The sequence below is a fragment of the Oryx dammah genome, unplaced genomic scaffold (genome assembly GCF_014754425.2).
Source record: "Oryx dammah isolate SB20612 unplaced genomic scaffold, SCBI_Odam_1.1 HiC_scaffold_29, whole genome shotgun sequence".
Taxonomy (NCBI): Eukaryota; Metazoa; Chordata; class Mammalia; order Artiodactyla; family Bovidae; genus Oryx; species Oryx dammah.
The window spans coordinates 36,362,785-36,375,283 of NW_024070213.1; the positions used below are offsets into that span (position 1 = coordinate 36,362,785).

Consider the following 12,499-nt stretch of genomic DNA (forward strand, 5'->3'; position numbering starts at 1 on the left):
ATCCAATCAGTCCATCCTAAAGGAGATCAGTCCTGGGTGTTCATTGGTTCTAAAACTAAAATGCTTTGCCACCTCATGTGAAGAGTTGACTCATTGGAAAAGACCGTTCTGCTGGGAGGGATTGGGGGCAGGAGGAGAAGGGGATGACAGAGGATGAGATGGCTGATGTCATCACCGACTCGATGGACATGAGTTCGGGTAACCTCCAGGAGCTGGTGATGGACAGGGAGGCCTGGTGTGCTGCAATTCATAGGGTCGCAAAGAGTCAGACATGACCGAGTGAGAGAACTGAACTGAACTGAACAAGAATTAAAGGGATTTCCCTGTCAGTCTGGTGATTAAGACTCCAAGCCTCTACTGTAGAGGACACAAGTTTGATCCCTGGTATGCTGGATCTGGTGGTCAGTTCTGAGCACATTTTGCCTGGGTTCCACCATTTCTATTCTCTAACAACAGCAACAACAAAAACTAGACTTTTCTGTTCTACCTAGAAACTCAGTCAAATTTGGCAGGTTTTCATCTCGATGCCACTTAAAATAATGAAGAGTTCCTTGAGAGAAAAGTTCTCATCTTAATATCTGTTTCCCAGCACCTACCACTATGGAGAAAAACCTGCAGGAAATATATATTTGTGAAGAACTGCATCCCTAGAACATAAGAGATAGATTTGTGTTTGTCTTTCATGCCTTCATGAAGAGTTCTTATGTTGGTTTTCACAATATCCAAAGCTTTTTTATTGTTTTTGTGTCCTTGCATTTCTTAGAGATTCTTTTCTGAGAAAGGTTTACTTTTCCCTTCTTAAGAGTCATAAAATATTAGAAAAGTAGTGACCAACTTTGGATAATAAATAACTTTCAGAGCCCTGGCTGGTAGTTTTTCTTCTCTAATAAACTTCAGGCATTTGAAGAACAGTCTCTAAAAATGGAAAAAATCTGTGTCTAACTACATTTTTTTTTTTTTACTGAAATTGCCAGCTTCTGCTTTAGTTCAAGCCAGATTTAAATTAAGTAGGATTTCGAAAGAAAAAGAAAAATGCCTCTTTTATAGTAGGAAGTAATATTTGTTTAGACCTCTCACATATTAAAAACCATGTACAGATTTTTCAACAAGGGACAAAACAGCTTTAACTATGGCTTAGTGCAACATTTTGACGTAGCAACTTCATTTTGTGCTAGTTGGAAAGTCAGCTTTTTTTTTTTTTTCACTATCTAGGGCTTTGGAAATTGAAAACTATGAAGAAAGGGAAGAGGACAAAGGCCAAGAAACATTTTTCCCCTTAAAAAAATTTCCTCCAAAAGTCAGAAAATACAGAAATGTGGGTTCACTGGAGGAAAGGATAGGGAGGGATGGATATCAAAAGAATGAAGAGAGAAAAAAAGCACAGAGACAAATGACAGTGAGATTGAAAAGACAAATCAACATGGGCTTGGGATAATATGAAAAGGGAAAAGAATCCAAAAAAGAATGGATATGTGTATAACTGAATCATTTTGCTGTACACCTGAAACTAACACAACATTGTAAATCAACTATACTCTAGTATAAAATATTTAAAAATAACTTAGAAATATAAATAAATAAATAAAATGAAACAGATATATTTTGCACTGGTAAAAAAAAATATGAAAAAGGAAGGCATCATGAATATGTTAAGTGAAAGTGAAGTCACTCAGTTGTGTGCGACTCTTTGTGACCCCATAGACTGTAGCCTACCAGGCTTCTCCATCCATGGGATTTTCCAGGCAAGAGTACTAGAGTAGGTTGCCATTTCCTTCTCCAGAGTATCTTCCCGACCCACGGATTGAACCCCGATCTCCTGCATTGTAGGCAGACGCTTTATCGTCTGAGCCACCAGGGAAGGCCTGAATATGTTAAGGGAATTCTCTATCCTGGAAATATACAGCTTTGTATACACTCTAAAAATATGGGCACAGACTTGAAAACTAGAAACAGCCCAAATATGCACCAACTGGTGAGTGGATAAACTGTGGTATGTACTAAATGATGGAATGTTATTCAGAGATTAAAAAGAGATTTCTTAATCACCCAACAACATATCTGAATCTCAAGTGCATGATGCTAAGTGAAAGAAGCCAGACTTGGAAGATTACATACCTCATGATCCCATTTCTGAAAAAGGCAAAACCATAGGAATGAAAAATAGACTAGTGGTCACTGGCAGCAGTGGGGAAAGGCCGGATAAAGGAACACAAAGCAGTTAGGGGCGTGATAGAAATATTCCATATCTTGCTGTAGTGCTGTAGCGGTGATTGCATACCAGTGACATACAGTGCATACAGTGATGCTTTTAAAAGATAAGTTTTACTCTATGTAAATTATACCTCAATAAACGTGACTTTAAAAATTGACACAACTCTGTCCTAAGACTAAGGACTGATGGAAAAGTCTGTGTAAAAACAAATGCAGTAATATAATAAGTAAGGGACTTTAAATACAGTTGTTACAGAAGCAAGGTCCTAAGAATGGCTTTAGGTTTACTCTGGTGGAGGAAAAAGTGAAAGTGAAGCACAAGTCGTTCAGTTGTGTCCAACTCTTTGGGACCCATGGGATTCTCCAGGCCAGAATACTGGAATGGGTACCCTTTCCATTCTCCAGGGGATCTGCCCAACCCAGGGATCAAACCCAGGTCTCCCACATTGAAGGCAGATTCTTTACCAGCTAAGCCACAAGGGAAGCCCAAGCATACTGGAGTGGGTAGCCTATCCCTTCTCCAGGGGATCTTCCCGACCCAGGAATTGGACTGGGGTCTCCTGCATTGCAGGCAGATTCTTTACCAAGTGAGCTATTGTTAGAAAAAACTATAGGAAAAGCAACGTGTGTGCCTGTGATGCAGGAGACCAAGGTTCAATCCCTGGGTTGGGAAGATCCTGTGGAGAAGGGAATGGCAATCCATTCCAGTATTCTTGCCTGGAGAATTCAACGGACAGAGAAAGCTGGCGGGCTACGGTTCACAGGATCACAAAGAGTTGGACACGATTGAATGACTAATACACACACATCACACGTATTGGCTCATTTATTTCTCATGAATAAATGGAATGACTCAAAGCATGCAAGTGGGAGGAGGGGGAAATTGGTGAAAGTATTTAAACACACACACATCAGAAACAAATTTACGAGAACTTTAAGCTGAAGAAAGGACTTTGAAGTAGCCTGATGTTGAGTCCACAAAGCTTTCTGAAATATCTGTATGAAAATAACTTTCATCCTGAGACTGACTCCTATCTCAGTTACCTTTGGTACAATTATCTTTGATAATTACCGTGTAAAGATATTTACTAGGGTGCTGCGTAAAATGTGATTATTATCTCACAGCTCCTTTTTAAATAATTAAATCACACAACTCAGGGGTTGGTGATGAATGAACTTGGGGGAAAAAAGGTGTAGATTATCCATTTTCTATAGGCAGTTCGAGGGTAAACACTCTTATTGCTTATATCCAACAAGCATAATGCCTAACTCCATGGCCACTTACATAGGATGCAGCTAATGACATAGTTTTGATTTGATTTAATGTTGATTTTGCAGATCAGCAACCAGAACTGGATGCAAGAAAACCCAGCTTCTATTAAATCTCAGACTATTTGATCATGAATGAGCATTCTTCTAAAAAATTGTCATTTGTTCTTTTTCAGTTTCAGACATCATTCATTACAACTTTTGTTCTATACTCTTTTGTTTTAAAGGAGAAGATCATGGAAATTAAAAAGCAAATAGGAGAAATGGATAACAATTTTGTCAAGGTAATGATAAAATGTCTTTAAGGAAGAGAAATAGTTCTACAAAGAAATCTCAAATTTTAGTGAATGGAATCCAAAATTCAACAAAAGAGACTCAGAATTTCAGACCTAGAAGGGAACTTACTATTACTTTTACCCATATTTCCACATGACAAGAGTCTTGTGCTTGCTATCTAATTAAAAAATATTACAGTACTGATGAACTTGTTTTCAGGGCAGGAATAGAGACACAGCCATAGAGAACAGCAGACTTTTGGACATGGAAGGGGAAGAAGAAGGAGCGAAGAATTGAGAGAGTAACGCTGAAACATACACATTACCATGTGTATAACAGATGCTAGAGGGAAGTTGCTGTGTAATAAGGGAGCTCAACTCCTCCGTGCTCTGTGACAGCCTAGGGGGTGGGATGATGGGGTAGGAGGGAAGTTTAGAGGGAGGAGATGTATGTATACTTATGTCTGATTCATATTGTTGTACTATAGAAACCAATACAACATTGTAAAGTAATTATCCTCTAATTAAATGTAAATCTAAAAGAATATAAAAAATATTTTTTCTTCTAACAAAAGTAATGCATGCTTATTTTAATAATTTAAAAATTATAAAAATATTGCATATAAAAAGAAAAATAAAACCACTCTCAAAAATAAACACAGTGAACATTTTAGTATATTTATATTCTTTTAAAAGTTTTAATACATATATTATAATATTATTATTTTAATGAGTTAATATTATATATATTAGTTTCAAACTTGCTTTTTCATTTAGCATTTTTCTTCAACAACTTTCTATGCCACTAGATGTCCTTTTACTTTTTCACTGTTTATATGAGGCAGGATTTGATTTTTGGATTTATGAAACTTATTTTGTTAGATATTTGTGGTTTTATAATCAATTATAAACTCTACCTCAAAAATCCATATCTTTTCTTGCTTTTGCAAGTAATTTTTAAGGATTAGTTTCTAGAAATGGCACCTCCTTGAATCACAGGACACTCTTTTTTCGGTTAAGGCTCTGCTTTTCAACATATCCTGCAAGTCTATTATGGGATGACTAATTAAAGATCTTTCTAAGCATTATTTATGCAGGACATATGTGCAACTGGCATTTGCATCTTAGAAGAGGATGATTTGCTTTCAGCCCGTGTCTTGATCTTACTGAGATACATGGGAAGAAAAGAGGAACAAGACACTTTTTGTGGTCAGCACTTTTATTAAACTCTAAGGCCCAAGTATTCAAACATAATGAAGACTTATATATTGTAAATTTTAAAATATTTAGAAAAAATATAGTTTTATTATTTTCTCAGAAACATACTATGTTTCTCCAACTAGTGTCCTGGTAAAAGTTTAAAAAGCAAGGAGAGAGTAGTGGATAGAGAAAAAAATTATTTGTAATATGCTGCTATTGTAAAAATTTATATCTTTGAAGTATTGAAAATAATTTATTGATCTTGTGGTGATACCTTCTGTAATTTATTGTGATTGCATGATGAATTTTTTTCTAAGAGGAAGGGTTTAACTGAATAAAAGTAAGTTTCAGTGAAGCCTCCCTACAACTTAGTGGTATCAGAATGAGTATGGTTTTATTGTATAAATCAGAAAATGTAACTTTTATTTTACCCAAAATTGTGGGTGTCTTTTCAGGAAGATGCTTGTGATGAAGCTCAAAAATTAAAGGAAAAACTCATTGCAAGAATAGAGGTAAGATTTTGCAGTTACACAAGTTCAAATAATGATCAAATGAACTTATTTAAATCTACACACAGAGGTCACTTTTTCCCTGGAAGTTGAGTGTACACCACACACTGGTCTCCTTCTACCCTTCTCTCCCCTCCTGAACTTCTGCTTTGGGCTGACCGAGTGTCTCACAGGTGTGGTGTACTGCCAAGCTCTCATATCCTGGGGCTGCTCCAGCAGCTCCTCCATCTGCAGCTTATCCTCCATATACGTATAAGAGTGGATAAGTCTACGTATTATCCACTCTTCAAAGCTCAACTCAAATGTCCTCTCATCTCCCAGGCCTCCCCTAATCTCCCCTAGCCAGAAAAATGACTCCATCTGAACTTCTCGCACAAGAGTTTATACTGAGGTAAATGTGAACGCATGAATGAAACAGTGAATTAATGAATGAATGAACCTGTCACCCGTTCAGAGGTGCTTAATCATCCTACCTATCCTAGAGATGTCCCAAAACCAAGCCTCAGCTACTGTGTCCTCACAGTTTTTACTTTCTCTTTAGCATGTATTTTAGTCTATAGGATCTAATGAATATATGCATTTAGTTGTTTATTGCTTACCACCCAACCCTTATAAACACACATAAAATTCTTTGTCCCTTTTGTTAAAAAACACATGCATAATGGAATGCCCATGTCTTGTCTATTTTGTTACCTGCCACATCCTAGAATAGTGCCTGGTGGAGTCAGTCAAATAAATATGTTTTGCATAGATGAAAAAATTGAATAGTTGAATTCAATAAAAGAATAATTACATTTGTGTCTGACTACTCTGTGAATGTGTAAGTTTCTTTCCTTAGGTGAGTACACAGTGAGTACATGTGACTCACATGTGATTTGCAGCACCCTTTACGTGTTCTGGAGGAAAGATACTTGGCATCATCTCCAATGAGAAGGGCAGACAATGAGAATCTTTTTTTAAAATGATTGCTCTTTTTGTTCCCAGAACTTTTGCAAGGACATGGCTCTGCTGGATACACACTTGGGGATGTACCAAATGCAAGGGAATCCAGACTCTCAGAGTCCTGAAGAAATGGGCATGGATGAAAGGGAGCCCCTGCTTCTTCAGGCTTCATCACCATCCTTGGAGGAGAGCTCCCCTCCCCACATTACAATGTGGTGAGTTAGAGACAGGGACCTCTGGAGGCTGACAGAGTCCCCAAAATGAATGGACTATAATTTCATCAAGGAATTTATTTTATTTTTTAAATAAATTATTTATTATTCTTCTTTAAAACTTTAAGTTGTAATATTTTTCTTCTTAATATTTTTAAAATTTTCAATCAGTATTTTCTTTCATTTACTGGCCACGTTGCATGGCTGGTGGGAGCTTAGTTCCTCTACTGGGATTGAACCCAGGCTATAGTAGTAAAAGCACCAAATCCTAACCACTGAACCCCCAGGGAATTCCCAAGACATATACCTATTGCAGTAGATATAGATATAGACATAGATATAGATATTTCTTTCTTAGCATTTTAGATAACTATAAATATATGTATTCTTGCTTAGTCACCAAGTCATGTCCGACTCCTGGCAACTCAATGGAGTGTAGTCTGCCAGTCTCCTCTGCCCATGGAATTTTCCAGGCAAGAATACTGGAGTGGGTTGCCTCCTTCTCCAGGGGATCTTCCCAATCCAGGGAATGAAACTGCATCTCAAGCATTGGCAGGTGGATTCTTTACCACTGAGAAAGCTGGGAAGCCCCAGAAAACTACATATACATACATTTTAAAGGATGGTGTCTGCAAGCTATGATGCAGCCACCTCTACTGAAAGAACATACCTGCTAAGCAGATTTGAAAACCTTTGTTTGCTAGACAGGGTGGCTCTTCCTTGTATGATATTGAAGACACACATACTGGCAAATTCTGACTCTGGATCTCTTTTTCTGGAGATGCCATACCATCATATTTGCCTTGAGTAGTACTTTCCTCTAAGAAAGCTATTCTTTAATCTTTTTATTTTGTTTTATTCTTTTGTTAGAGAAAAATGTGAAAATTAAGTAAACTCTGGCCATGTTTTCACACACAAGCACATACATGCACAAATATTGTTAACTCAATTTTATAAAAATATAATGAAAATGGTATAAAAACCATTTTATCTCTTTTGCTTAAGAAAGCTCTTTTGATTTTTTTATCCCCAAGCACTAACCCAAGTAGAATCTTCAGCTCTCTCTTTTGTGTATGCACATTGTACTTAGCTCATAATCCTGACATAGTACCCACAGCATACTATTGCAGTTAAATTATTTCCAATCTGTCTTATCTTAATAATCCATGGGCTACCTGAAGGCAGAAGTCTTGATTGTTTGTGGATATTAAATATAAACATGTTCATCATGCTCAACAAATATTTAACTTATTTATTAATTAAAGTAACAGGTGAAGAGTGATGTTGATGGTGAAGTAAAGACCATCAAAGAAAACTTCCTCCTCCATAAAAATCAATCAGAGAGCTGGAAAAAATTGTCAGAATCAACTTTTTCACAATTCTGTAAAGTAAATATTTAGTATTCAGAAAAGATAAACAACTCTTGAAACTCAATAGCAAAAGACAAACAGCCTAATTTTTAATATAAGCAAAAAACTCAAATAGACATTTCTTCAAAGAAGACATACAAATGGCCAAAAATCACTTGAAAATATTTTCAGTGAAAAAGCACAATGAAAGCATTATTGATCTTTGGGGAAACACAAATCGAAATCATGAGATTCTAGGAATTCCCTGGTGATCCAATGATTAAGATTTGTTTTCATTGCTAGGGCCCAGTTCTGATTCCTGGTCAGGGAACTAAGATCCCATAAGCCAAAATAAATAAACAAATAAATAATGAGGTATCATTTTACACCTCAAGATCAGGTTCAGTTCAGTTAGCTTGCTCAGTCATGTCAGACTCTTTGCGACCCCATGGACTGCAGCATGCCAGGCTACCCTGTCCACCACCAACTCCCGGAGTTTACTTTACACCACTAAGATAACTATAATTAAAAAAGACAGACGATGACAAGCATTGGAGAGGATGTGGAGAAATTAGAATCTTCAGACAGTGTTAGTGGGATTGTAAAATGGTGCAAACACTTTGGAAAACAGTTTGACAGTTCCTGAAAATGTTAAGCTACCATATGATCCACTTGTAGTATGCACCCAAAGAACTGAAAATATATGTCCACATAAAAACCTGTATATGAGTATTCACAGTAGCTAAAAAGTGGAAACAATACAAACACTCATCAACGGATTAAAGGTGAACAAAAGGTGGTATATCCATACGATGGAATATTATTCAGCCATGAAAACAGTAAAGTACCTATACACGCCACAACGTGAATGACCCTTGAAAACATTATGCTAAGTGAAAGAAGTCAGACCCCAAAGGCCACATATTATATCATTTTATTCATATAAAGTATTAAAATTAGGAAAATCCAGGTATGCAGAAACTAGATTTGTGGCTGCCAGGCTTAGGAATAGTGGAGAAGAGGGAATGACTGTTTTGGGGGGGAATTTTGATGAAAATTTTCTGGAATTAGTGGTGATGGTTGTACAATCTTGTGAATAAACTAAAAGCCATTGAATTGTACACTTTAAAGAATAAGTTTTATGGCATGTGAATTATATCTCAAAAACAGACAAGTAAGTGAGTAAGTGAATGCCATTTGGTGATCACTTAATTGTGTTATGGGCTTCCTTGATACCTCGGTTGGTAAAGAATCCGCCTGCAAGGAGGAAACCCCATTTCAATTCCTGGTTGGGAAGATCCCTTGGAGAAGGAATAGGCCACCCACTCCAGTATTCTTGGGCTTCCCTTGTGGCTCAGCTGGTAAAGAATTCGCCTGCAGTGAGTTGACCTGGATTCGATCCCTGGGTTGGGAAGATCCCCTGGAGAATGGAAAGTCTACCCACTCCAGTATTCTGGCCTAGAAAATTCCATGGACAGTCCATGGGGTCGCAAAGTGTTGGACATAACTGAATGACTTTCACTGTCACTTAACTGTGTTATACAGGCAGACAATCCAGGTTAGTTGGTCATCTTTCATCACATAATTGGCTTCAGAGATGGTTCAAGTGGTAAAGAATCTGCCTGCCAATGCATGAGGCCCAGGAGACATGGATTCAATCCCTGGGTCAGAAAGATCCTCTGGAAGAGGAAATGGCAACCCATTCCAATATTCTTGCCTGGAGAATCTGATAGACAGATTTGCCTGGTGGGTTACAGTCCATGGGGTCACAAAGCATTAGACACAACTGAGCATGCACACACACACAGAATTACATCCTAGTTAAGATTGTCTAAGACTTTTATAAGTCTCCTTTCAAAGAACTGGAAACATTCTATTCCATTTAAGCATATTTATACATTATCTCTTTTCTGGAGGTTTATCTTACAAAGTCAATTATTCTGTACCAATTTTGCTGTTTTTAGCTTCAGAGGGTGGCCTCTTCCTGGTATTATCCCCAATCTCTCAGTTAGCTTATAGTTTTCTTCTATTTATTGACCACATATAATGTGAACATTTAGAAAAGATTAAAGATTTTATGCAAGGAAAGTTCTTGTTTTTTTTTTTTTTAATTGATGTTGGGGCTTCCTTAGTGGCTCAGACAGTGAAGATATTTGCCTGCAATGCAGGAGAAACTGGTTCAATCCCTGGGTCAGGAAGATTCCCTGGAGGAGAAAACCAGCTCCTGTGTTCTTGCCTAGAGAATTCCACGGGCAGAGGAGCCTGGTGGTGATGTAAAGAGTCATACATGACTTAGAAACTAGGCAGCAATAAAATTATATTAAAGTTATAGGATTATAGTGTTTAGTTTCTCTGTTTTCCAAGTTATCTGTAATTTAGAAAAAAACCTATTTTCTCTTTAAATATTAATGTTAAAATGTGGTGTTTTTGTGGAAAATGTCCCAGCTTAGTATTTCCAAATATGATTACTTTTGGAATTTAGAAAGACAGTGTTTATTTACTAGGTATGTGTTGGTAGTGAGTCTCTTTGCATAAGAAGGAACAAATCTAGATTTAGTGCTCCTCGAGGACAGGACATTTCTGCTTCACCTTGCTAGCCATCAAAGCCTCTTTCAAATAGAGTATTTTAAGATCATTGGCTCTTTAATAAATATGTGAAGTAGAAGCAATTATTTGTGTACCTGCCAAGAGATAGCCAGTGGCAATAATGCCAAGAAACTTGGCTCAGGTTCATGGAATCCAAAGAGTTGGGTCACAAAACATATGCGTAACTAGCTTTAACTGTGCCCTAGACTTACTCTTCTGAAAGGTATTATAGAAGGTAATTATCTCCAGGTAACTGGATTATCTGTGACATTGCTTTTGTTCTTTCTGTCTTTCTGGATTTTCCAGATCTTCTATCCTAATCATGTATTTCATTTATAATTAGATAACAATGCAAGAACTTCAAAGCAAATAAATATAATGCAAAAAGGGCATGGCTAGTGGTGGGATAAAACTGGTGATAAAGAGAGCTGAATTCACTTGTCACATGGTATTTTGTACCCTGAGGAAAATCTAGCTAGTTGGCTGTGCCCTTATTTCTCCCCAAATAGACTTCTTGTACCTCACAAGTGAAGTAAGGGTGGCAGTAACCACTAGAGTGCAAGACTAGCATTTCAAAGAAAAGAACTCCACAGTATCCAGGGTTTCATTGTCTCATGGCTATAGAATCTTAGAATTCCAATGCCAGCCCTAGGATGGGCTTATATCTATCTACTCCCAAGTTCCTTCTTTTGCAGACGTCAACAGCAGTTAAGAGAAGTTCAGTTACTTACTTGAAGCTGTAGAGCTACACAGATGGAGGAACCAGGGGTCACATCAGTGTGATTTTCTTCAGAATGTTCTTTTGTTTGTTTATTTACTTATCTATTGATTAATTGGTTGATGTACAGCTGATTTGTAATATCATATTGGTTTCAGGTAAAGGGGCTTCCAAGGTGACTCAGTAGTAAAGAATCCGCCTGTGATTGCAGAAGATGCAAGTTCAATCCCTGGGTCAGGAAGGTTCCCTGGAGGAGGAAATGGCAATCCACTCCAGTATTCTTGCCTGGGAAATCCCATGAACAGAGGTACCTGATGGACTGCAGTCTGTGGGGTTGCAAAAGAGTCAGACATGTTGAACACTCTTGGACAGACTTATACAACATAGTGATTTAATATTTTAATAGATTATACTGCATTTACATTTATTATGAAATAATAGCTATACTTCCCTGTGCTATACAATATATCCTTGTCGCTTATTCATTTTGTACATAATAGCTTGTGTCTCTTAATTTCTAGCCCGATCTTGCACCCCCATCCGCTCTCTCCCCACTGGTAGCCACTAGTTTGCTCTCTACATCCTTCAGATGTTCTTAACCACAAATGTGTTTCTTTCCTTCTAGGAAACGTGCACTGAGGATTTTCATCATGTTTTATGTCCTCACCTTGACTGGACTTTCATGTTACATACTGTTTTTTGATGCTACATTTATCTTTGAAAAGGTACTCCCTACAATTCTCGGGCGCCGCAGGATGTGGGAACTGCGGGAGATTCTTGCACCTTTCTTGAATTTGGAAGTGGAAGACTTGCTACCCTCTTAAAGATACAGAAGTTACTGTTACCCTACTGACTTTCTTCCCAATAAAATTCTGGCTGTTCTTGTATTATGGTGGTTAACTTACTTTTAAAAAAAACACTATAGAGTGGAATATTACTCAGCTGTGAAAAAGAATGCATTTGAGTCAGTTCTACTGAGGCGGATGAACCTAGAGCCTATTATACAAAGTGAAGTAAATCAGAAAGAGAAATATATCGTATACTGACATATACATGGAATCTAGAAAGATGGTACTGACGATCTGTTTTCGAGGCAGTTTCAAAGGAGATGCAGATGTAAGCAACAGGCTTACAGTCACAGCGGAGGAGGGAGAAAGTAGGATGACTTGAGAGAGTAGTATTGAAACATATACATTAGCATATGTAAAGTAGTGGGAATTTGCTGTTT

At 37.4% G+C, this 12,499-nt stretch overlaps 1 protein-coding gene across 1 annotated transcript in view; it reads left to right on the top strand.

Moving 5' to 3' along the window:
- SMCO2 (single-pass membrane protein with coiled-coil domains 2) overlaps positions 1-12,129 on the top strand; it is a 33,690-nt gene extending 21,561 nt beyond the window's left edge. Inside the window, 3 exon segments of the mRNA XM_040233906.1 lie at positions 5,415-5,467; positions 6,449-6,621; positions 11,897-12,129. Coding sequence (XP_040089840.1) covers positions 5,415-5,467; positions 6,449-6,621; positions 11,897-12,095 — 425 coding nt within the window. The 3' untranslated portion in view covers positions 12,096-12,129.
- The last annotated feature ends 370 nt before the right edge of the window (positions 12,130-12,499 follow it).